A 26839-nucleotide genomic window follows, 5' to 3' on the forward strand; every position below is an offset into this window, starting at 1 on the left:
GGGCTCGCAGTGGCTGGGCAGTTGCGGGGGGAGGGTTCTGGAAGCTGGCCTGGGCTGGGTTACTGTTGGGGGCTGCCCAAGGGTGCGGGGGAGCAGGTGTCTGGAGTTTCTGGGCTGGGGAGCCAGGGGTGCTGAAGGCTAAGCTGTGATTTAGGAAGGTGCAAGTGGCATAGCACATGCGTGATGCAGCTGGTGCCGGTGCAGGGGAGGAGGTCAGAGGGGCATCATGTAGGAGAGGACTAGTCAGTATTGCTCATACCAAGTGTTCAAAAATCAGGAATCAGTCTTCAAAAGACATCATTACTTTAACAAATCTGTGAAGGGGTGGGAGAGTCTCTATTTTGGGTTTTGAGCTTTTAGGGTGCACTTGGGTTCATGTTTTCAGGCTTTTTTTTGCAGCCAGGCAGGCTGGGGGGGAGGTATAGATCAGGGTTGTGAGTTCAATCCTTGAGGGGGCCATTTAGGGATCTGGGGCAAAAATCTGTCTGGAGATTGGTCCTGCTTTGAGCAGGGGGTTGGACTAGATGACCTCCTGAGGTTCCTTCCAACCCTGATATTCTATGATAGAAATTCAGCTGGAACCATTTGGAATAGAGTGCCAGTAAATATTTTTAAACCCACGAGGAGCCCTGGCACCCCAGTGCCCCGCCCCCAGGGCTGAAGGACTGAGCCCTGGTGCCTCCTGTGGGGCTGAATTCCTGAGCCCTGGCATGCCTTGAGCCCCGGCGCACACACACCCCACGACCCCCCTCCCCGCAGCTGAAGCCCGGAGCCCTGCAGCTCCATAGGGCAGAAGTCCCTAGCCCCACCATCCTGCTGCAGGGCAGAAAGCCAGAGGTGCTCCTGGCCTGCTGGGCCCTGGAGGTTTTATAGCATATTGCGGGGATGGGGGGTGGGAGGCTCTGTGAAATAATCTATGAGAATTTAAGCCCTGCTTTCTTCTAAATAGCTTAGGGGTCATTAACTGACCCCAGGTCTGCAGTAAAAATGAACTTATTGTTTCTCTAATAATTGTGGGTTAAAACACACACAGCTCAACGGAAGGAGGTAGGCACTGACTGGTACATCAAGGTCTTAGTCTGGTAGCAGAGTTTCTCAAACAGGCTGGGAACCATTTTTCTAAAAACCTATTAAGGTAATGAAATGAATCTGAGAATATAGTTAATCACCATTAATCAGGCACATGATCTTTGATGGGATATTTACAAAACAACAGAGCCAAACTGAAGCTGACCATACACATATACAACAATCCTTAAAAACAAAAATAAAGAAAGATGTACAAGAATCTTTCCATATTATAAGAACTTAGAAATATCCAAATCCTTAAGAAGACACTGTTGCTACAAGTACTTCTCAGAAGGAAAAAAGGTCCTAAAGCTGCAGCATTAATTCATGGAATGCCCAGATGGATTTAGAATAAAAATGCCATGTCCCTCCTCCTCTGTTCATATCTATTCCGTTCCTGTCAGTTCTGAGTTTACTGTCGCTTTCTGTGCTACTTCTCTTTTGGTGTGAATTAGGAATTTCTGAGGAGAATTCTGAAGTGATTGGCTAGAGAACAAAGGAAAAAGGATTAAAAAAGAAGACAGGATTAAAGTGGCTGAGTTAAAGCTTCAAATTGACCAGCTAGTATAAAGTCTACTTGTTAGTATCTCCCCAGAAATGCTTACCACCAAATAGGATTCTGCCCCAAAGTTACTATTTTCTAATTTTCTTTTTTCTGAGTTGTGTATTTAACTTCTAAATTTAAAGTAACCGGGAAAAAAGGGGGTGGGGGGGGGAAATCATGCCCTTTTCTTCATTATGTTGTATAAAGAAGGCCTACAAGGTAAGAACTTTTTGTTTCCCTTTTTGTTGTTTTTCTTTCCTTCCTTCCTTCCTTCCCTTCCTGTTTGATTTTTACATCAGAAATGTCTACCCCATTTTTGTCTATGGATGACTGCAAAATGGTAGGAATATGACATTAGAGATACCATAACTACTTATGCTAAACAATCTGTTCCACCTTGTACTCAGAGTGTCACAGCTAAATACATTTCCCAGACCTGAAGAAGAGCTCTGTCTAAGCTTGAAAGTGTCTTTCACCCACAGAAGTGGGTCCAAAAAAAGGTATTACCTCACCCACCTTGTCTCATCAGCGATACCATGCAGTGAAACCGGACTAAAAGAGGGGGAGGTATTTTTGAATCAGACTGCTTGAAACTCTTAGCTCTCTTTTGTCATTTGTTTTGATTTTGTCTGCATCAATTTAACTTAAGTGCCTGACAAATCCATGGGTTAAAGATTTAAATTTGCCCTTCAAATAAGGGCTGAGAAAGCTCACAATACACATCTGGAGCTTCCAAAGAGTCCTGTAGCAAAACCAGGAAAGACCAGAGCTCCCTGTACTGATATTTCTAACATTAAAACAAACAAGGACGTCACCACCCTGCACGTTTGATGAACAAAACAAAAGGTCTTACTCATACCCCTTAAAAAAAAAAAAAAAAACCACACAAGCAAGAAAGGGCAGCAACCCAATTTTTTCTTCTGGAGCTCACTTTTAAGCACTATTACCTGCATTTGTAAGAAGCAGTGCTACCTACTGTGGCAAGACTGAAAAACAAGTGTGTATTACACACAGATTTCCCAGGGCGATATGTTCCATACTTACCACCATTAAGGTATACAGTATAGCTGTAGCTGTATTGGTCCCAGGATAGTAGAGAGACAAGGTGGGTGAGGTAATATCTTTTATTGGACCAATTTCAGTTGGTGAGAGGGACAAGCTTTCGAGCTACACAGAGTTCTTCAGATCTGGGAAAGGAACCCCCAGCATCATAGCAAAATGCAAGGTGGAACAGATAGCACAGAGTCTAAGGGACCATTCAAGATAGAGTGGCCTGTTAACACCTCTGCAGTCATAGGACAAAAAGAGGAGTTAGTGGGTTACAGATTGTTGTAATAAGCAATAAAAATCCAGTGTTTAAAAACTAGATTTGCCCACAGTGCTAGCAACATATCTAAGAGGCCCTCCCAAAGCCTGCTAATTGTAGAGAGACAACTTTATTGTGCTGTAATTGTTTTAGGAATGCTGTTTGAAGAAGCTGTTTTCCAACTGCTTTTTTAAAATTGAAGTCTTTGGTGATTGCAGACATATAAGGGTCATGTAATGGGATTGTTTGACTTGCCTTTACAGAACTACAAGGAGTAGACTGCTAAACCCTTCAATCTCTTTCTGAATTAAATAGTTGGTGTACCTCGGTTTCTCAGAGCTTGTCTCCAAAGAATCCTTCCTATGATACTGGTCCAAGCAATTTTAACTTCTGTTGAGTTTGCTTGAAGGATGTATGTGTCCTGGGATTTCCTCCTCCTTCTAAACCAGATTTCGAATCGCAGACCACTGTCTCCAACATTCTCTGTCATCCCAATCTCAGCCGTCTGAAATCATATTTAAAAAGCACACATTCAACTGCATGGAAACATTTATAACAAACTGATCAAGTGAAATTCTTTGCATTGCTCATTCTATAATGGTAGAAAAATGTCTTCATCTTGATTCCTTGCGAGTACAACTGTACACATAGCTATAAATATTTCTGTTTGAATTTTCAATATCCCAAGAGTCAGCACTCTAGTTTCCCCATGTGATCTCTTTGTAAGAGCAGCATGGAGCTGGCAGTGTTAAACTCTAGGAGAAGCACAGAATCCTCAGCAGTTCAGAGAGTTTCAATGAATTAAATTGAAGCTGAATATCTGAGGGCAGATCTTCAGCTAGTGGATGTTGTCATAGTTCAACATATACCAGCTGAGGATCTGCCCCTGGGGGTCTAGTATGCAGGATGAATGCTCTATGTATGGCCTCAGTTCAACAATGCAGTTTAGCATATGCTTAAAGTTAAGCACATGCTTTGGTGAATCAGGGTTTCGCATATATCTGGTGTTGCCAAACAAGGGTAGTTGCCAAACCTGGCTTCCACACATACACCCCTCAAGAGGTACAAATCTGTAGTCAGAATGGAGGCTGAGAGGTCATAACTACATATCGGGCGCTTCTTGTTGTAATGAAAGAAATGTTAAAAATAATTATTTCTACAGGAAACACCTGGTTTCCCGTGAGTCCTGTCCAGCAAGACACACATGCACTTATGATGTCTGTGTGTATATACACAGACATGTTTTGCTCATTTTACTCATCAGTTTCTGTCTCTCTCATTTCTTCCAACTTTTAAAAAACACACACAAACTACTTGAAATGTAACATGCAGTGGAACTGTGATCCTTCACCTACCATTGTCAAACAGATGGGGTTCCTGTCCACACAGAATACTAAGCAGATGGCAGGAGGCATGCTGCATTGTACATGCTATCCAAACCATAACAGCAGGAGCACATTTACCTTGAATGACTGTTTGTACATGTAGATGTCATATCCCCCATCAATCTTTTTTGTTTTGCTAAACAAGATGAGGTCTTCAAAAAGGAAGACATGTCTCAAATATTTCTTTCTTCCACAGCAAACAATAAACTCATCTTGACATCTCAGCTGTCCTTGTTCTTTCAAATTGACCTGATTGGAGAAAATGACAATGCTACTAAAGATAAGGGAAGGCTGAGCCGATTTTGTCCAGTCCAAGGACGAAGGGGGGAAGGGCATTATATCACGTAGGTTGAACGCTCTTTGGGCCACGGACTGTCTTCTTGCTTTATATTTGTACAGTGCCTGGCACATGGGGTCCTGGACCATGACTAGGGCTCCTATGTGCTACAGCATATATATAGTAAAATAAAATTAATACATAATAATAATAATAATCTGCCTCTTAGCAACTTTCTGTCTTTGAATGAAAACTGCAGCAGCAAAGCCAAGGGGATATTTGAAAAATAAAGGAAGGATTGAGAAATGCTTACATCACACCCTCTAATGGCATCCATAGCAAGTAAGTCGTTTCCATGGCGAAGCTGGAATTTCACCATTTCTTCAGCTGCCCTGAGATCATTGAGCTCCTGCTCCTGGGTCTTAGTGCACTCTTTGATCATATCTTTTAGAAGAAGAGCATATTTGCTCATTCTTTGAATAGGCTTCAGCAGATAGGAAGCCAGATCCATCTTATCACCCAAATCCTGTTGTTTATTCTGTGGGAATATTAAAGGAATGTGTAAACAATATTTGATATACTGCATAAAAGTACACACAGCAGTGAGTGGTGTTCACACAATTCACATTAAATAAGAAGCTGGATAGTAATTACTTTAAAGAATGCATTTCCATGGCTTGTAAGCAAAGCATCTGATTGTGGTTTGTTCTTGCTGTATAATGCATACATTCCAAACTGTTCTTCCTGAAAAAGTATAGGAAAAAGTGTTGTTATTCCTTGTTATTTTCTGTTTCTCCAACAATCAATTCCTTCTCCATTTAACATCAGTTTTGTACAAAAATCATGTACAGTGTATAACACCTCCCCACAATGGATGTATTCCAATCCAAAGCTGCAGGAGGTGCTTTAATCTAGACACATTTCGGCAATGGACATCCAAGAACCATTCATTTAGGAGATTTAGTTCTCTATAATTTACAGCTCTTCCAGATTAAACAATTTGAGAAATTCATCTGTTTCAGCTATCTGTCTATGGTAGGTATTTCTAGAGCACCCTTCATTATAGTATCTAAATGCTCAATCAGCCAGGCTGACTTTAAACAATATTGGCAACTCATGTGAGTTCACTCAATGACTTTGTCAGGATCATTCATGTGAGTAAGGGCTACTCACATGAGAAAGTGTTTCCTGATGTGTGCTAGAGTTAATTTAGAACCATTAGAAATTGTAAGGCACTCCAGTTGGAGGGTGGGGATGGGGGTCGCAAAGGTACCTGGGCACCTAAATCCCAGTTTTAGGCTCCACTGCGATTCCCCAAACTCCCTCCAAACCCTGTAGGTGCTTAAAGTCATTTGGTGTCAAAATTTCACGTTAAAAGTTCCCTCAGTGCTCAAGTTTCTGCCTTTGGGCATGCACACTGCTGCCTCCCTCTAGGTGTCCGGGCACTTTTCTCCCATCTAAGCCCCAGAGCAATTCATGAATTGCAGCACACAGGAGTTTGCTTGCCTAACTTGCATGCAGCACCTGATCTGATATGTATGGTCAAAGGCTGCCTACTGGATCAGGTCCCATTCCAAATTTGGCTGGAGGAGATGGTGACGGTAGTGACCACCTTATCACTTTTAGCCCAGGGGTTCGAGCACTTGCCTGGGATGTGGACCCATGTTCAATTCTCCCCCCACCCCCACCAGAGGCGGGAGAAAGGATTTGAACAGAAGTCTCCTGCCTCTCAGGCAAGTGCTGTAACCACTGGGCTAAAAGTTCTAAGGTGGGTAACACCATCACCTCCTCCTTCGGCTGTTTACATGGAGCTAGGCAAGCACCTAAGGGTACCTCTACGCTGCATTTTAGAACTTGCAGCAACGAACCTCAGCGCCTGGGGCTACAGACTCGGACTTGCGGTGCTGCACTAAAAACAGCTGGGTAGACATTTGGGATTGAGCTCTGAAGCTGGGGCAGTGGGTTGGGCTTCAGAGCTTGAGCGCCAGCCCAAGCCGCAGCAGCTACACTGCTATTTTTAGTGCTGGAGCACAAGCCCCACGAGCCCCAGTCTGAAGATGCGGGCTCTGGGACTCTGTCGTGAATTTTAAAAAGTAATGTAAACGTATCCATACTCATTCTCAAAAGAAATACCCTAGGTGCCCAAGCCACCTGACTCCCATTCATGAATTGCTAGGAGAAATAGGCACCTCCTTGCGGCCCAGACTTAGGTGCCTATCTCCATGAGAGGGGCGGGGCATAGGACACAGTCTTGTCCTCAGCATCTCCCATTGGGGCTAGCTTAGGTGGCTTCTTACCTAGTATGCTGGCCTTTATGAATAGCGGTGTTGTTCCTGAGATTTTCTAGGTGCCTAAAAGTTATGCACTGTGACGCTCAGCGTTGCAGCACCTATATCCCTTTGTGAATCTGGGCTTCAGGTCCCAGTGCTGAGTGTAGTATAGATCGATATCTAGATAGCATTGTGCCCCATCTAGTCTTTAGCACAGAATGAGATCTTCTTCAATAACTGAATGATATTAAAGCATACAAAAAGATCCCCTTTTAAATTCCCTGGACATGAGAGAGGCTTCCCAATTCATTGGAAGGTATAAAAAGATCAGGCAAGATCACTATTTTCCCCTTGCCTCGGAACACTGAAATAAACAATCTTTTTCACTTCACATGTTTGTTTTCCTTCTTATTAAACAAATTTATCTTCTTCCTTCCTTTAAACTAAATGGGACGCAAACAAATCATCTAAGGATAAACAAACAGATCTTCCCCTCATAATACAATCTGAGCAAGCAACCAATAAGTAAATGTTGGTTTTCTTTTAAAAGAAAAAATAAACCTAGATTATTATGAACTGCTCTCGGATTTTTGCCTGATATTGTAGAATAGTTTTTCAGATAGCTTTGTGTTGATACAATAGAGTATTTATAAAAATACAGCACAATTGTGCTTTTCCCGGTTTATCCATCGAATAATAAGGGAATTCAGGTATCAAATGATCAGGTTCTATGATACTTTCTCAGGCAAAGCTCCTGTCAAAAGAAGATCAAATTTTTCAGTTGTCCAGGTTTCTTTCTCCTCCTTTTTCTGTTTCTCCCTCTTTCCCTTTTTTCCATTTTGACACTGAAAATGAAGGGTGGGGGGAGAGGTTAGGGGAGAGGGAGGGAATAAAAAAAAAGCAGAAAGAAGGTAAAATAAGTTTGAGTTTGAAAACCAAAAAAATCTTTGGTTTTAGCTTTTCATTTTTTCTTAAAAAAAAATCTGAAATTTTTGAAAAAAATGCCTCATGAATATATTAATTTTTTTTATAAAACCCCCCATCAATGAAAGGCCATCCTTTGTCCTAATCTTTACAAGGGTCTGCCTCCTTTTATTTTGTTATTCCTAGTATGAGAACAGGATAACTAAAAGAGAAACTGCAGATTCCAATATGAGCTGGAGATAGTTTGATCCCTGAAATCCTCTGCTGGAGCCCACAGAATTAGGACAACAACATCAGCCTCTCTTTCTCCTGCAACAGCTAACATATCAGGTGGCAGCCCTAGCAATAAAGGACCTGTACGGAGTTTAGGGTTATAGCTTCCACTCCAGGCTCCCCTGCATTACTCCCTCAAGTGTAATGCTCAAGAACACAGGGAGCAAGGGCAGGTCCCCTTTCTCTGGGCTTAGTGATGGCTCACAAGCAGATTAATAGAGTATAAGTGAAAACCGCCAGTTGGTTGAGTGGCAGGACTGGCAAGAGCGAAGAGGCTTGCTTTTCATCCGGGTACTGGAACACAGCCCAAAACCACTACTCAGCTGAATAGCAGGACATAGGCGTCAAAGACAATCTGGTGCTGCCTGAGTACCAGCTACAGGCAGAAGAACATGTCATGGTTCCCTTGTGCCTGCACTCACAAAACAACAAGCATGCTGGGAGAGTCATTTGGAAGGGCAGTGCTACAAAACCCTCTTGCCCAACTTCCCCATCTAAACTTCCCTGACAAATCAGCCACATTGTAAGTGGCATACTGGTATTTGCTCCTTTCAGACAAGTAGAACCCAGGAGAGCAGACAAACAAGCTTTTCATGTGCAGGCCGGATATCTGGCAAACAGAGGACGTGGGCCAAAGGGAATGGTACAGCATATGCTCAAGGATGAAGAGAGGAGCGGGAGAAACAGCAAAGGAGCAACTTCTCGTGTGTCACCAGACTGAGAAAGATCCGACCTGGTATTACAGTTGTCTCACCCATCCAACCCTAAGCACATACAGAATCAACAAAGCTATCACTTTCCTCTACAAAGGGAAAGAAAACTCAGATCTCAGCCCAAGGAACTATCATTCAAATAGGCCAACCTGCTGTGGCCCAGAGCTTTCAAAAGGGTCTGAGACATCAGTAAACAACTGCCACTTTCATACTAATGGTGTCTAGTAACGAGCACTAAAGCAATCTCTTCCTCTTTCACCCAGGCCTTGAGCAAGAAATGGCACTATGTGCAAAATGCAGCCTGAAAGAATCTGAGTCCAGGACACCATCTTCTAGAGCAGAGAATAAATCACCACAGCAAATTTCTTCCTTATCTGCCAGCTTCCTCCAACCTACTAACCGAGCAATATGGACAAAGTAAATATCAAGGACTGACACATCCATTCTGGGGAACGTCTGCAAGCTGAGCACGAGCAACAGGTTCCTGGATGGAGTCACTTCTGAAGGTCAGAGTCTGGCCCAAGAGTTAGTCTTCCAGTGTTTGTAAAGCCCGTTAAACATGAATAACATTAGATACTATAGGTTTCAGAGTGGTAGCCATGTTAGTCTGTATCAACAAAAACAACGAGGAGTCCTTGTGGCACCTTAGAGATTAACAAATTTATTTGGGCATAAGCTTTCATGGGCTAGAATCCACTTCATTAGATGCATGGAACGGAAAATACAGGAGCAGGTATAAATACATGAAAAGATGCGAGTTGCCTTATTAAGTGTGAGGTCAGTCTAACGAGACAATTCAATTGACAGCAGGATACCAAGGGAGGAAAAATAACTTTTGAAGTGGTAAGAGAGTGGCCCATTTGAGACAGTTGACAAGAAGGTGTGAGTAACAGTAGGGGGAAAATTAGTATTCATCAAGGATCTACAACCTATCCTGAAGGATGATCCCTCACTCTCACAGACCTTGGGGGACAGGCCAGTCCTCGCTTATGGACCGCCTCCCAATCTGAAGCAAATACTCACCAGCCACTACCAACCCAGGAACCAATCCCTGTAACAAACCCTGGTGCCAACTCTGTCCACATATCTATTCAAGGGACACTATCATAGGACCTAATCACATCAGCCACACCACCAGGGGCTCGTTCACCTGCACATCTACCAATGTGATATATGCCATCATGTGCCAGCAATGCCCCTCTGCCATGTACATTGGCCAAACTGGACAGTCTCTACGCAAAAGAATAAAAGGACACAAATCTGACATCAGGAATCATAACATTCAAAAACCAGTAGGAGAGCACTTCAATCTCTCTGGTCTCTCAATAACAGACCTAAAAGTGGAAATTCTTCAACAAAAAAACTTCAAAAACAGACTCCAATGTGAAACTGCAGAACTGGAATTAATTTGCAAACTTGACAACATCAGATTAGGCCTGAATAAAGACTGGGAGTGGTTGGGTCATTACAAAACCTAAACCTAATTTCCCCAATACTAATTTTCTCCTACTGTTACTCACACCTTCTTGTCAACTGTCTGAAATGGGCCACTCTCATTATCACTTCAAAAGTTATTTTTCCTCCCTTGGTATCCTGCTGTCAATTGAATTGTCTCGTTAGACTGACCTCACACTTGGTAAGGCAACTCACATCTTTTCATGTATTTATACCTGCTTCTGTATTTTCCACTCCATGCATCTGATGAAGTGGGTTCTAGCATACGAAAACTTATGCCCAAATAAATGTGTTAATCTCTAAGGTGCCACAAGGACTCCTTATTAAATACTCTAAGTGCTACAGTGGACTGAGAGCCAGGTTATTACATCCCACCTATCCTCTGTAATGTATGTTTCTTTTTACTATCCTAGCATAAACAGAATGATATCTTGTTTTTTTCTGCAAATCAGGTGAGGAAAATCACCATGTGCCCGCAGGCAACACATTTCCATTAATCTTTACAGGGATAGAGTTCGAAGTGATTAACATAGACATCCCACCTGGAGGCACAATGGTGATTTTCCTAGATGACTTGAAGGATTCTCTGTATTCTAGAAAACTAGAGGTAGTATGCATTGCAAAGGGGATGAGGAATAGAATAACTTGCTCCTTAGTCAGTATCAGCACATACAGCATACAATGCTTTTCAACTTTACAAACACAAATTAATCCTCACAACACCCTGGTATGGTGAGAAAGTAATAAAATCCTGACTTTTCCATCCTAGGCAATAGGAAAATCACAGCTGTGGCTCCAGGTGAGGGGCCTACATTAAGCATTTACAATAAAAAGGATTCTCTTTTCAGATCATCTCCTTACGTAAAAAACAGTGGGCTATTTAATCAATCATTTATTGTCAGGGTTGGGATTTTCTTTTGTGGTTAATACTGGTTACACAGATTCATTAGGAAAGAGTAAAGAAACACCATGTGAAATTGGATGCGTTTTTCAAGCCATTATTGTACATTTCCCAATTGCTTTTAATATTACTTTGATACAATTATGACATGCCTGAGATGGCTTCAACAGACACTATGGGAATTTATTAAAGTGAAGCAGGTTTAGAAAGCGGAAATAGACTGACAGAAACCTATCTGCTTCTGCTCTAAAGTAACATCTGAGGATATGTGGTTCAGACAAAGATGGCTATTATGGAATATACCAGTGGGGCAAAAGTTTGTGTAAGATAGAATAAGAAAACTGAAGAATAATGTTAAATTAATGTGAATCACAAACAGTAGGACAGTATTTGTTAAGATATGCTTTTCAAAAAGAGAGAAGGACAGCCAAAATACAAAGAAATGCAGGAGCAAGCAATGGGAAAAAATTTAAACCTCTGGAGCCCTGAGCTGCTACTGCAACAATGATTTACTTAAAAGTATCCAGCCTTCCATATTGCAGTACTGTCTACTTAACCATTGTATACGAGCACTCAGGACCACAGAATCATGACTGATGACGGCCAAGTGGTTAAAGTAGGGAGAAATAGTTCATTATAATGAGAGTAACCATGACCCACTATAGTTAAAAGTTGCAGAATAGAAATAGAAATTGCTTTTATGCCCCATCTGCCTTTCCACCCTCTCCAGCTCCCAGTCACGTTTGGTTTTTAGACTGCTATTATGGTGTCTGCTTCAAAGTGAACATTTTTGGAAAGTCTGAGCAAAAACATTTCCAGTGTTTGGCAATATGTGGAAAATGAAAATAAAAAAGCTTTTCCCATTATAAAAATGACCTATTTTTGAACACTGGTAGCACTGAAATGACACGGGTAAAAAGTTGAAATTTGGCATGGAAATAGTGTTGTTTGAGAAGAACCTTTGTATGTTCTGGTGAAAACTACTGTATATTTTTCCTTGTTATGACACACTGAAATCATTTTATCTGGATGTACAATAAATTTTACACAGATTATCTTGCTAAACTTGAATGCATGGCTAAGGAAGGCTGAACTGCACAGGTATGCATGGTGAAGTAAGATGCGCAGTGAATGAGGAAGGGATTTCACATCCCCAGGTATCTGTGTACCAAAAACTGTCCAGCTTGTAATATGTGCAGAACTGTCTTCTCCTGTAAAACTCCTAAGGTGTGTGGAATAGGACATTCCAGTGGTTTCTAACACAGCAGTCAAATGTTGAGGCATTTCTGACCATAACAGTCATTTCCTGATGTTCAAGTGCTCGCCATGTCACCGCAGCGTTTGATTAACATTATTTTTGATGGATTTTAAAGTTGGCTTAACTTATAATCAGTGTAATATGCAACGATAAGTCTTTGAAAACATTTTACAAGGAAATGCTGATCACCAGGCCCATTCTACTTATCCCGACAGCAAAAACTGACCTGAAATCAGTGTTTCCCAAACTTTTGAAAGATGGACCTTCCCTTCAAGAAAATTAAATCAGTTGCACTCCCCTTCAACCCTGCCATATGTTGCTAAAGCGCCCCACCTTCTCTGCCCTGTGTTAGCGCCATACTGAGATTTCTGCAGGGGAGTGAGGGGCCAGGTCCACACAGGGCCTCTCAGGAAGGTAATGACATGCTCACTTGCATAACCTCCCCACCCCCATCAGTGGTTCCTCATGTCCTGACAATAGACCAGCACCATTTCAGCCACTCTATGCCCCTTTCCACAATGGCTGCGCCATCCTCTGGATCAGTCGTGCTGACACAGATGTTGAAAGAAGGGATGTGCCCTGAACATCCTGCTAGGAGAGGGTCAGAATTAGGCACACAGCAAAGGAGGCCCAACAAGGCATTTCCAAACAGCAAAATGTTAGTGCTTTTAAATGTAATTTTAAATTTATTTTTTCTGTCCAGATACATCTGATTAGCTGAATGGAAATGTTCATGTATCACAATTAAACTACAAGTAGAATGCTGGAGACGGATACCCAAAATCACAACCCACGCATCAGACCAGCCTCGTATATGCAGAACGATCCTTCTGCCATCCCAGAGACGTCCCTTGGGTAGAGTGAATCGGGGCGACCGCTCCTGGCCCCACGGACTGGTGCAGTCGGTCCCAGAAGAGACGAATCCATCACTTCTGCCCCGGGCTCCACCCCCCTCCCCCACCACAGGGACAGCCCTGTGTCATCCAATACATAGCCCTCTGTGTACACATTACACACTGAGAGCACATACCACCATCTTTTCTCTGGTTAAATGTCTGCTATATTCAGCAGGTGTAGTTCACACATGTCAGAGCAAATGTGTAAGCAGCAATTTGATGCTTTGTCTATTGTAAGAAAATTACTGTCAATAAGGTGAGATTGTGGAATTTAAGATAAGTTTCCTCTTGAAACAATATCAGCCCTTTCGTCCCAACTCACTTGTTGACATTAGGGTGATCATATGACACTAGGTACTTTTCCAGTGTGATTGCAAATGATGCTATAAGAGCACCTGTGCATTGGTTAATAATAGGAAACAAAATTAATAGAAAACATATATAATTATAGAAAACTGAAAACTTAGAGGCCATATCACTTATGTGGCAAACTCAAGTATTACTTCTAGCAAATTTAGAAAGGGTCCAGCCAGCATGTTTTGAGATATCAAAAGGTGCAGCTGCGTGAGGACCTAGGGGTACATGTACAACTCTCTGAGAGAAGACAATAGGCCACATACACAGACAACAGTAAACATTCATCACAGGAAATCTAGAATGTACACACTATGAGAAACACAAAAAAGGTAAGTGACATGATTTACTCGGTAATAGGATCTGTGATTAACTCAAAATATCTGATTCTAAGAATTCACCCTTCTCTGGAAACGGGACTTACATGTCTGAGAAAACAGTGACTGACACGCAGTGGGAAGTCTCTGCAGTGTTCCAGCTCTTTTAGAAAATACTGGCAATGGAAATCATAGAGCTTCTCCAGGTTCCCAAAGATAATATTCCGCTTCCCTCGCAAATCCTGAGGTAAATCGATTCTTTCCATTTCTGGAAAATAGTTGTCGATGATATATCCTAAGGATCTAACATATTCCCTTTCTGTTGTGATCATTTCATCCATTATATGTTGCACTTTGCTGCTGGAAGACACAGAACAGCTGTTTTGAACACTGACAAATTATGACAATGGGTAATCACTGAATACTGAGTGACTGTCTTTGCTTATTTGCATTATTTGGCTCATTTTTACCTGTCCTTTGAGGAAATCACGCTGTAGCACTGGTGGCTAAGTTGTTTACCATTATAGCAACAGATCTTTCAGGGTTTTTTTTTGCTCATCTCGAGCAAATTGAGCAAATTTTGCCCCCAGTTACAACGGTGGAATCTCACTGACTTCAGTGGAGTTACGTGTGCATACCAGAGGACAGAATTTGGTCTACAACAGTCTACAGCAGCTGTAATGTAACAGCTAAGCAGACAGAAAAGAAAAAAGAATTTTGAGCTCTGGAAAGACTTTTTCATTGTATTAAAGAACTTTCTATTGCATTTGCAAGTGTCATGACCTTTTCCATTCCTGCATTCCGTTTGGAAACAGAGCAACATTCCTGGGATGATAAACTAACATATAGCTAAATTCTCATGAGTTTCCCTACACAATATATCCTCTGACACAATATGAGCTCCCATTGAGAAAGCATGTTCAGTTCTGAAAGATTAAAATATGTGACCAGTTCTAGAATTACAGGAAGATTTGCATTCAGCAAAAACAGATTATGAAAAACAAGGCAAACTGAGGAAGCAATCAGTTTGGAAGAAAAAACAATTTCTGATTAACATTAAACATTTGACAACATAGAAGCAAACAATTTCTTTGAGGAAAAAGGTGTATTCTCATTCATAGACCATGTGATTGAGAAATAAAAGTATAGAAAATGTTGTTTTCGGTGAGATTTCATTAACTAGTATACTTTATTTGCAAGGAATTGAAGCTATCTGAACTTTTGATAATACAATATGTTTGACTTCATAATAACTACTTTTTTTTCTTTTTCATATTAACATTCCTACAATAATTTAATAAACAACATAAAAATAGTAGAAACATTTTTGGATGGTTAACAATGACAGGAACAGATTTTAATCTTTACTTCTAACATAACAAATCAAACAAAAACCAGCCACTATAGTAGATTCATCATGATGGGAAATGCTGCTGAATAAACTTGATTTAATGAGATGGACATAGCTGATGACAATACAGAGAACTTTTTGATTTATTAAATCGTTTTAATGGCATCTGAGGTTACATACTAACAATTCCATCAGCTGGGGGGACATAACTATTTATATTATGAATTTTTTTCCCTTATGAAATTGGCTAGCTCTTAAACCTTCATCAAAGAGGCCAATTAGAATAACTTCAGTCAGGATTTCCTGTCCAAAAAGGGAAATGCATCTTACAGTAGCTCTTTAGTGTTAAGATTAGAGGTGAGCTTGAATCTTAAATCCTAGATCCAAACATCCTTGAACTTGGGGCTTTGAATCCAAATCCAGATTTGTGGCTGAATTCTATGGCCAATAACTTGGATCAAACACCAAAACGAAATCCCAGATTTGGACAACCACAAGCTTTAAGTGAGGTGGGATAAAAATCTGGATTTGGATCTAAATGTTGTAGTCCAGGCCAGGGATCTCAAAGCATTACACTGTGACCTCTTTTTTCCCATTTCTCACCAGAGGGAGCAAGGAGGTCGAAAAGTGTTTTGCAAATATTAAGTAAGCCGCACATCAACTCTGTGAAAGAAGCGTTAGTTCGCCCATCTTTAGAGCTGGATGAAAAACGGGACATTTTAATGACAGTTTTTGTGGAAAAAAATTAGTTCATTTTTCATCATAATTCAAATTTTCATTAAAAATTCTGTTGAAAGCTTCACATTTTGCAATGTTCAAACCAGCTCCACCTAGAAGTAATTAGAGTCACAAAGCATTTAAGGGATAGGTTTTGGCTGGCCTCGGTAGAAGCAGCGTTGTCAACTCTCAAGACTTTTATCTTGACTTCCCGTGGTATTTGGTGTTTTTCTTAAAGCTCCAGCATCTGGAGTCAGGTGAACACATGAGAATCTTGAGAGTTTTTTAATAAATACATTTCTAGCTCTCATGGCTGCAGAGAAAAGCTAGAAAACATGATCCCCAAAAGCTCAACAAATGCAAGAAGGTAAATAATAGACCCCACATTTTAAAAACCTCATGATTTGTAAGCCAAGCTCATGTATTTTGGGGCTTGACTCATGGTTTTTGAATGATTGGGATTGGCACTACTGCATGGATGCCTAGCAGACTGCCCATGGGAACACACTGAGTCAGTGGAGAGCTGGGACTAGAACCTAAGACCTTGATTCCCCACTAATTTATACCAGTGTAAATAAGGAGTATCTCTCAAAAAGTGAAACGCATGTAAACGACAGGAAAATCAGGCCTCATGAGTCCAAACTCAGCCTCACTCTTGAATCACTACATTGTACTAGACCTCATGGAAAAGTCCTATATAATTTAATAGAAAAATTAAATTATACTTTCAATAGAATTCTATAGGATAATTAAAAATAAAAAAAAACTTACAAAAAGTATGCCAGTATTTATTAACTGCGATAGGTTTTAAGATAACCAATAAGAATCTATAAAATTTTGTCCCTATTAAATTCTAAAGGACTTTTCCAAAAGGAAATGAAGACCATATTGTAACTCATGGCATCCGGAGTTGAAAATCATAAGCAAAACTTTATCTTTTTGTGCTTTAATAAATACATAATCCAATACAAATGCATTAAAAAAAATCTTTTAGCAGACGTAATCCTGCAAATACTCAGCCATGTGAATAAAAGTTACTGATCTGATAAATGGCATTGACTGCAGTGGTTCTACTGGACTAACCTTTTTCACGTTTGTTTGCAGGATTGGGTGCAGTTTTTGTAAACTCCCATTAAACCACTGAGCCTGGTGAAATACTATAAAAGTCTGTGGTCCCATGACTTGGTCCAGAATAATTAGATAATCAAATTAAGGATTTATGTCTGAAGATAAGTTCCCAAATTTGCATGGATTTAAGTGTCTGCAGGATTGGGGCTTAAATGGGGAAAAAGATGCTGTTAACCTGAACAAATTCGCATTGGAGGAATATATCCTCCATAGTCCGAAAATAAAGAATCCTAATTTTATAAGAAGGCATTATGGAAAAGTGGAGCCATTCCAAAGTTTACTCATTTCATAAAAAAGAAGTTAAGTTAAATAAAACCACAAACTACTTTGACTGGATTGGATTTTTTTTTGTAACTACTAAAAGTTAATGTACATATGTTTTAAAAGAGGAAAGTACATAATTCAGTTTGGACAGCTTGTTTTGGCCTGTTTAAAAGCAGCCTTTACAGATTAAAAAAAAAATGGAAACCAGACTCTTTTAAAAACACCAATTTCTATCCAAGAAAGATCACACAGGACTCCCATTCTTCCTCTGTTGCACAAATTGATGGTAACATTACTATTCAGCAACACAATTAAGCATGTGTTTAACTTCCAGATCATTAAGTCAATGGGATTTAACCATCTGCTTAAGTTTTTTGCTGAATAAGGAGGGTTTGCTGAATTGGAGCCCTTGAAAGCTTTAATACACAGATACTATAACAAAACATATGATTAAATATGAACTACTGTGGGACACATTCTGATATTCTTACTCAAATTGAATATCACCTTACTCCATGAGTAATCCCACTGGCTTCAATGGGATTGCTTGCAGAGTATGGTGTTACTCAGTGTGTGTAAGGGTATCAGAATCTGGCCCTCAATTACTAGACAACAAATATAAACAGCTTGACTTTTTAAAAACTTAAACATAAATCTTGAACTCTGTTCAGGCACACACACAAAGTCAGGTTGTTTTTTTTTTTGTACAAGATTATTAAAATATAGGTAGATTTGATAATAGATTTTGATTTCAGTTTCCTTCTTTAGAGCAGTCAAACTTTGGTCTTCCTTTTAACCTTTTTTTTTCTTTTTGGCACTAACTGGGATAACTTTATGCTGTTAAAATACAAAATCCCAGGGAGAGAGGAAGGGAGGGAGGGAGGATCCTAACTGAGTGCGAAAGAAAGAGCGACCAAAAGTAAGTTTGACAGAAAAAAAAATAGTGAAACTTAAGCAGAACTTCAAATTCAAATTGGAGCTGAAGACAGTGTTTAAACAGTGTTTAAATTTCCTCTGCATTTGTAAATTATGTTTATCTGTATTTCCTTAATAGTCTGTCACCAACTCTAGAACAAATATACTTTATCTTAAAGAAAAACAATAAATTATTTTAATGGTCATTTCCTTATGGAACACTGTCAAGATAAAAATAATATATTTAAAGCTGTTCTTTACCATTGTTACTCAGATTATTAAAATTGAATTTAAAAAAAAAATGTAATTCACTTTTATAGGAACCACTGTGTGCTTACTATATGCACTTCACTCAGCTTGGAATATGAAACTTTTGGTTAGTTTCAATTTCTGGCTGTTAAGTAACAGCACAACGGAGCTGGTTTTCCAAAACTGGAGGGAAACATTTAAATCCAAAACCCCCAACACGTTAATATCAAAAAAATAAGGAAACATTTCTTTTCATACTAGGCTAAGGCCTCAATCCTGAACAGATTTACACACGTGTTCAACATTATGCCCTCTGAATAGTCCTATTGATTTTCAGTGGGACTGCTCACAATGAGTAAAGTTAGACTCATAGACTTTAAGGTCAGAAGGGACCATCGTGATTTGGGCCCTACCAAATTCACAGCCAATGAAAAACACCTTGAATCTGGTCTCCCATTGTGAAATCTGGTCTTTTGTGTGCTTTAACCCTATACTGTACAGATTTCACAGGGGAGACCAGCGTTTCTCAAATTGGGGGTTCTGACCCAAAAGGGAGTTGCAGGAGGGTCACAGGGTTATTTTAGGGGAGCTGCAATATTGCCACCCTAACTTCTGCTCTACCTTCAGAGCGGGGTGGCTGGCGAGTGGCGACCGATGGCTGGAGAGCAGCAGTTGTTGGCCAGGCGCCCAGCTCTGAAAGCGGCGCTCCGCCAGCGGCAGTGCAGAACTAAGGGTGACAATAGCATACTATGCCACCCTTACTTCTGCACTGCTGCAGGCGGCGGCTCTGCCTTCAGAGCTGAACTCCCAGCCAGCAGCCACCTCTCTCCAGCTGCCCAGCTTTGAAGGCACCACTGCTGCCAGTAGCAGCGCAGAAGTCAGGGTAGCAGTACTGCAACCCCCTCTACAATAACCTTGCAGACTCCTCCCCCCCCACCCACACAACTCCTTTTTGGGTCAGGGCCTCTACAATTACAACACCATGAAATTTCAGTTTTAAACAGCTGAAATAATGAAATTTACAATTTTCAGAATCCTATGACTGTGAAATTGACCAAAATGGACTGTGAATTTGGTAGGGCCCTAACCATGATCATCTAGTTTGACCCCCTGCACATTGCAGGCCACTGTACCTCACCCACCCATTCCTGTAAATAGACCCATAACCTCTGGCTTTTACTGAAGTTCTCAAATCATGATCTGAAGACTTCAAGTTAAATAGAATCCACCATTTACACTAGCTTAAGCCTGCAAGTGACCCACGCCCAATGCTGCAGCGGAAGGCAACCCCCCCCCCCCAGGGGGGGGTCTGCCAATCTGAGCAGGGGAGAATTCCTTCCCGACCCCAACTATGGCAATCAGTTGTACCCAGAGCATGTCGGCAAGACCCACCAGACAGACACCTGGTAAAAAATTCTCTGTAGTAACTCAGAGCCCGCCCCATCTAGTGTCCCATCACTGGCCATTGGGGATTTTTGCTACTAGCAGTCGCAGATTTGCTACATACCATTGCAGGCAGTTTCATTAGACCAGAGGTAGGCAACCAATGGCACGTGTGCCAAAGGCGGCACGCAAGCTGATTTTCAGTGGCACTCACACTGCCTGGGTCCTGGCCACCAGTCCGGGGCGCTCTGCATTTTAATTTAATTTTAAATGAAGCTTCTTAAACATTTTAAAAACCTATTTACTTTACATACAACAATAGTTTAGTTATATGTTATAGACTTATAGAAAGAGACCTTCTAAAAATGTTAAAATGTATTACTGGCACGCGAAACCTTAAATTAGAGTGAAAAAATGAAGACTCGGCACACCACTTCTGAAAGGTTGCCGACCCCTGCATTAGACCATCCCCTCCATAAACTTGTCAAGCTCAATCTTGAAGACAGTTAGGTTTTTTGCCCCCTTTGCTCCCCTTGGGAGGCTGTTCCAGAACTTCACTCCTCTGATGGTTCGAAACCTTCGTCTAATTTTGAACCTAAACTTGTTGATGGCCAGTTTATATCCATTTCTTCTTGTGTCCATATTGGCACTTGAATAACTCCCCTCCCTCCCAGGTATTTATATAGAGAAAACATATCTCCCCTCAGCCTTTGCTTGGTTAGGCTAAACAAGCCAAACTCTTTGAGTCTCCTCTCATAAGGTAGGTTTTCCAGTCCTCTGATCATCCTAGTAGCCCTTCTCTGCACCTGTTCCAGTTTGAGTTCATCTTTCTTAAATATGGGAGACCAGAGTTGTACACAGTATTCCAGATAAGATCTCACTAGTGGTTTATATAATTGTACTAACACATCCCTGTCTCCACTGGAAATACCTCACCTGTTGCATCCCTCGACTGCATTAGCTTTTTTCATGGCTGCAGTACATTGATGGTTCATAGTCAACCTGTGCTCAATCAATAAACCCAGGTCTTTCTCCTCCTCTGTTGCTTCCAATAGATATGTCTCCAGCTTAGAGCAAAAATTCTTGTTGTTAGTCCCTAAGTGCATGAACTTGCACTTTGCACTATTACATTTCATTCCATTTCTATTACTCCAGTTTTCAAGGTCATCCAGATCTTCTTGTATGATATTCCAGTCCTCCTCCATATTGGCAATACTTCCCAACTTTGTGTCATCTGCAAATTTTATTAGCACTCTCTCTCACCTTTTGTGCCAAGGTCATTAATAAAAATGTTAAATAAATGGGTCCCAAGACTGATCCCTGAGGAATACCACTAGTAACCTCTCTCCAGCCTGACAGTTCATCTTTCAGTCTGACCTGTTGTAGTCTCTCCTTTAACCAGTTCCTTATCCAGCTTTCAATTCTCATATAAATCCCATCTTTTCCAATTTAACTAATAATTTCCCATGTGGAATTGTATCAAATGCCTTACTTAAATACAGGTAGATTAGATCTACTGCATTTCCTTTGTCTAAAAAAATCAGTTATCTTCTCAAAGAAAAAGATCAGGTTGGTCTGGCACAATCTACCTTTTGTAAAACCATGTTGTATTTTATCCTAATTACTGTTTACCTCTATGTCCTTAATTACTCTCTCTTTCAAAACTTGTTCTAAGACCTTGCATACAATTGAGGTCAAACTAACAGGCCCTTAGTTTCCCAGATTGCTTTTTTCCCCTTTCTTAAAAATGGGTACTATATTAGCAATTCTCCAAAATCTGAGTTTATAGATTCATTAAAGTTAAGCATGTGTGTAAGTCTTTGCAGGATTGGAGCTTAAATCTTGAAGTCCTTACTCAGTTTCCACTAAACTCTTACTTGATTTCAGAGGGCCTCAAGTAAGAAGTCTAAGGATTTTGTCTATTAAGTTGTATAAACTATTAAAAACCGTCTCCCTCCGCCCCACCAAACCTAAGTGTTGGGCCTAAAATGACTTGACAGTGTCCCTTTAAAATGAACAGCTTATTTTGTATTCGGCATGTTGAATTTAATGTCTCTTTTAAACTGTTTTTCAGAAAGCGTTTAGAATAGTACAGTACTTTATTTGTTCCTCACTCAACAAAATGGATTGTGTTGTGGCCATTTCTCACCTTCCTGCTCTCTTTTTTTCTTCTTCTTCTGTATGATGGATCCTTGATGGGGAAGATAAACTTCGGTTTCTACTAATCAAAGGGCTTTTAATATTCAAGCGCTGCATGTATTTCTTCTCAGCAGCAACATTGCTGGCCACCTCCAATCCCTTGATATAAACTCCAGTGTATCCGTGGCGGTGCAACTCGCTGTGGCTGCTCTCAAGCTGAGTAAACTCAAAGCTTTTAGTTTTCTTCATGATTTTCTTTAGTGGATGTTTTCTGTGGCGGGTAGTTGGTGACTGGACTGGCTCAGAATAGCAGGAGGCTGATCCTGAGGTGGAAACATTGTCCATATCTTCTGAGATTGGGCTAGTCCTTTGAAGCCCACCCAAGAGAGGAGTAAATGTCTGTGGTGGAGATGCATTAAGCTGCACATATACATCCATATTTTGATTGGAGTTCTCATGGTCTAAAAAAGGTGGTACTCTTGATGGCAGGCTCATATGCTGAGGTTTATGCAATGACTTAACATTATTATCCCAAATGTTATTATCAGTGTTAGAAGAGAGTCGAGAAAGGGACTGACTTGGTTGTCTAGCATCTTCAGTATCAAACTCACAGTTAACTTTTGCATCCGCTTCCTGGGGGACTTTGCGAGACGTTTCTTTGTTGGAACCTTTGAGAGCTTCAGAAAGGACCTCTTCTAAATGGTGCCTTGTTTGCTGACATTTTAGCCATAAAATATTCCATTGTTTTAGTTCCTTTTTGCTAGCCAGACCCAATACCATCTCATTCACTTTTTGAAAGTTTTCTGCAGAAACTTTTGTAGCTTCTTGGTGGTAGCTCTGCAAACTCTGAATCACTGATTGAGAATATTTGTTCTCCACAGTAAGATGTTCAAGATAGTCATTGCAGTGTAACATCCACCCATGTGCCTGGATTAAAAGTGAAAAGTACAGTTAAATAGTCAGACTGTGTACTCATATAACACCTTCTGTTTTAGAATCTCAAAGCAATTTACAAATATCAGGGTGAAAGTCAACCTTATGCAGAGGACCAACAAAAGGCCTGTGCAACATTTAAGTCCCATTTAAGTGCTCATAATAGATCTTAACAGGATATAAGTGCTGAATAGGTGTTGTGCTGTCCCTTTACACAGGGGCGAATTTTGCTTCTTATGATATGTCTACACAGCAATGTAAGCCCAGGCTTGAGCCTGGGCTCAAGCCTAACCCCCCTTGCGTCCACTCACCAATTGTGTTAACACTCCTGGGCTCAAGCCCTAGGGAGGGTCCAAGCCCGTGTTAAGCTGGGATCTAGAGTCCAAGCTTATTGCTTTCCTGTGTGCATGTGGCTCTGGCTGGACTCAGGTCCCAGAAGTTCTCCGGACATATCTCAAAGTTCCTTGAGACAATTTCCTTCGTCCTCTCTATGCCGACAATCTGTGGTGCAATCCCAGGGAGAGGCGGGGGGTGGGGGGGAGGGAAAGGAGCAAGGGCTAGAGAATGGAGCTGGAACTAAGCAGCTGCCCTGCTGGGAGTGGCAGAGCTCCTGGCTCAGCACAGCCAGGGGAGGGATGATCCCCAACACCTCAGCTGCTCCAACTCCCTGCAGGGCAGCCGCTTGGTCCTGCTCCACTCTCTGGCCCTCACTCCCGGGCCCCCGTCCTTCCTAGGGCTGTGTGTTACAGAGGTGCCAGGGCAGCATCAGGGGGGCAAGTGTGAGTCAGCCCCAAACTTCCCCACAGCCTCCTGGGGATCCCGTATCCCTACCCCCTGAGGTGTGGTGGGGGCAGGGATAAGGGATCCGGCCCGAGGGGTGCTGGCACACACTGCACCCGGAGCCCTGGGGATGCACTTTACCGCTCTGCAGCCAGCAGCAGCCAGGCTGGGGTGGGTGTGTGTTTTTTCACTGATACCTTCATTTTATGTCAAACTTCAGAACAGACAAAACTAACTAACAAACCAACCAAACAAAAATACAGTCGCTGAACATCCCACTTTGAAACTTTGCAATTCTTAATTTTTATTGTAATAGTTTGACAGCCCTGGAGACTGATGTGCTAATTATCCTCAGAACGGGTGCACATGGGCATTTTGCTGCCCATGTGACTCAGCCCAGCACTGGAGAGCCCAATTCTCAGATTAGATGATAGTTCGTATAAAGCCTTCTCAAACTGCCGTCATTCTACCGAGACAGCCACCAAAGGAGCTAATTGTGCAGTTTATGTATTTGTGCTCCTTATGGACACCTGCGTGCCATCAGCAGCACCACCACAGTTAGGAAACAGGGTGGGCAGTAGAGTTTTCCCACCGTGCAACACATTTGTAGGGCTAGGTCAGTGGCTCTCAACCTTTCCAAACTACTGCTCCCCTTTCAGGAGTCTGATTTGTCTTGGGTACCCCCAAGTTTCACCTCACTTAAAAACTACCTGCTTACAAATCAGACATAAAAATACAAAAGTGTCACAGGACACTGTTAATGAAAAATTGTTTACTTTCATTTTTATCATAGAATTATAAATCAATTGGAATATAAATATTGTACTTACATTTCAGTGTATAGTATATAAAGCAGTATAAACAAGTCATTGTCTGTATGAAATTTTAGTTTGTACTGACTTTGCTAGTGCTTTTTATGTAGCCTGTTGTAAAACGAGGCAAATATCTAGATGAGTTGATGCACCCCCGGAAGACCTCTGCGTACCCCTGGTTGAGAACCACTGGGCTAGAGTATCAACACTATGGTGGGGGGGCACTAGGCACTCTGGAACAGGGTTACTTTCACTAGGGTCTGTGCACTGCAATGTGTACACCAGAACCCTAGTTTTGAACTCAGGTCAGAAAATCCTTAACATAGGGTTCCTTGACACAGGTCAGGTGACTCGAGTCTCACTAACCCTAGGCTTAAATTGCTGCGTACCCTTAGTGAATTAAGGCTCAAACCCAATGAAGTAGGGAATTATTATTCATATTTCATAAGGTTTGGTGAATTGCCCCAGGCCACACAGGAAACTCTGTGACGTAGCTGGGAATCAAACCCAGAATGTCTGACTGCCAATCTTGTATCTCACCTCAAGACTACTTTTTCCTGTCAAGAAATTTTGTTCGACAGGATTCGACCCTGCGGCCTCTTGTACACACAATGTAAATCCTGATCCAGTAAGCACTTAAGTGCAGGTACCTTTCAGCACCAGTAGTTTCACTGAAATCAATGGCTCTACCCATGTGTTAAAGTATGTGCATAAGTGCTTTGCTGGATCAGGGCCTATATTACTAAATTAATGACCCAGAAGTTAAGAAGTACTGTTATACTACTGGCAGTTGTTAACCAACTTATTTTTAAAAATTCTAAACCAGACAATTTTTACAAGACAAAATATTATCTTTTAGGTTGTTCCTAGGAGCCAAAGAGTTCTCGTGACATAAAAGGGGTGTTTATACCGAATCTCAATGAAGCAATTTTTCTAAGATTTAGAAGCTATATTGAGAAGGTTTTCAATGCCAGCTTTGAAATCCAACAGAAACTAGCCTTGTTTCATTTAATCTGCACTGATATTCTGTGCTACCTACTCACCAGAACTTTCAGAATCAAAAGGAGGGGGGAAAAAAACCAAAAGCCTTAGGACCCTAAAGATGTTATTGTGGGGGTGTTAGTGGGTGCAACGGAGCATGTCATTTTAAGCTGCCAAATTACAAATTACTTCAGAAAACTCTTGAAGTTCATCAGTGCTCTGGTGAACTTTGAAGGGTCATCAAAGTCCTTTGGATGTTTGCCAGATTCTGACATGCCATTTTGACATGCCTCAAACTTGATCCTGTGGGCTACACCTCACCAGGGTCTTTCAAACAGGCCTATTTAGAAATCTTGTGGACAAACTATTCTTTAGCTAGGACATGGCTAAAAAAAAAAAAAAAAGCACTAGAAGAAGAAGAAAAAGTGTCACCACTGATTTGTCAAAAGAAATCTTGCTATCAGGTGCAGTGCATGGGAAAGTGTATCAGTACCTCCCAGCACCCTGTGAGACTCACTAGCACCTCCAGTACTTCGGAGTGGAGAAGAAGAGACTCATACAAAACACATTTTATGGAATAATGTTGCACAAATATTTAAAGTACTGTAAATCTGTACTGAACCTGAAATTTTTCTCTTACCGTCTCGTAAAACTCATACAAGTGGATCAGCTTCTCCAGCTCACTCTTCCTTTTCTCTGTCTGAGTGCTGACATTACTCAAATAACTCCTGAAGGTCTGAACTTTTTCTTCCAAGTTCAGTGAGCAGTTCTTTTGTATCAGCCGCAGCCCTTTCTCACAATATTGCTGTTGAGTACAAAATGAAACATACTGCATTAGTACATTGTTTCTTCTGCTGTCCGGATTCTTTTTCGGCATTGTCATTTACTCCATACAATTGTTATAGGCCAATTGTAAAGTGAGCGAAAGGTCAAAAGTGAACAATCACTCTTGTTGATCCTTTTGGTGCTTTTTTTCCTTTTTGGTACTGTTCTGCTACAATAAAATTACTGTTGGCCTTTTTATAAATCTAAATTTCTTTTGGGAAGCATAAAGAAAGAATATAATGATATGATGGAGCAAAAACTACAGTCAATTAAGCTTGAACATTTGAAAAGAATTATTATTACATATTTAGAGGAGTCATGGTTATGTTGCACTTAATATCATCGTGAGAAATTTTGTTTCGCAAGTAACAGCTCTCCTGTACCCTTCTTGATGCAATTTCTTTATATGAAATAGTTACAA

At 41.0% G+C, this 26839-nt stretch overlaps 1 protein-coding gene across 4 annotated transcripts in view; it reads right to left on the reverse strand.

Moving 5' to 3' along the window:
• The window catches only part of PLEKHG4B (pleckstrin homology and RhoGEF domain containing G4B), a 126559-nt gene that overhangs the window by 17093 nt on the left and 82627 nt on the right, over positions 1-26839 (reverse strand). For 2 of the 4 annotated variants that reach the window (XM_034761401.1, XM_034761399.1), the window contains exons 13-19: positions 26234-26398; positions 22098-23014; positions 14049-14301; positions 5235-5324; positions 4894-5118; positions 4382-4552; positions 3243-3423 (exon numbers count right to left, since the gene is read on the reverse strand). In XM_034761401.1, coding sequence (XP_034617292.1) covers positions 3243-3423; positions 4382-4552; positions 4894-5118; positions 5235-5324; positions 14049-14301; positions 22098-23014; positions 26234-26398 — 2002 coding nt within the window. Of the gene's footprint in view, positions 1-1353; positions 1555-3242; positions 3424-4381; positions 4553-4893; positions 5119-5234; positions 5325-14048; positions 14302-22097; positions 23015-26233; positions 26399-26839 lie in introns of all 4 variants that reach the window. The other 2 variants (XR_004644561.1, XM_034761400.1) reach the window with 2 other exon arrangements.

The sequence above is a fragment of the Trachemys scripta genome, chromosome 2, assembly GCF_013100865.1.
Source record: "Trachemys scripta elegans isolate TJP31775 chromosome 2, CAS_Tse_1.0, whole genome shotgun sequence".
Taxonomy (NCBI): domain Eukaryota; kingdom Metazoa; phylum Chordata; order Testudines; family Emydidae; genus Trachemys; species Trachemys scripta.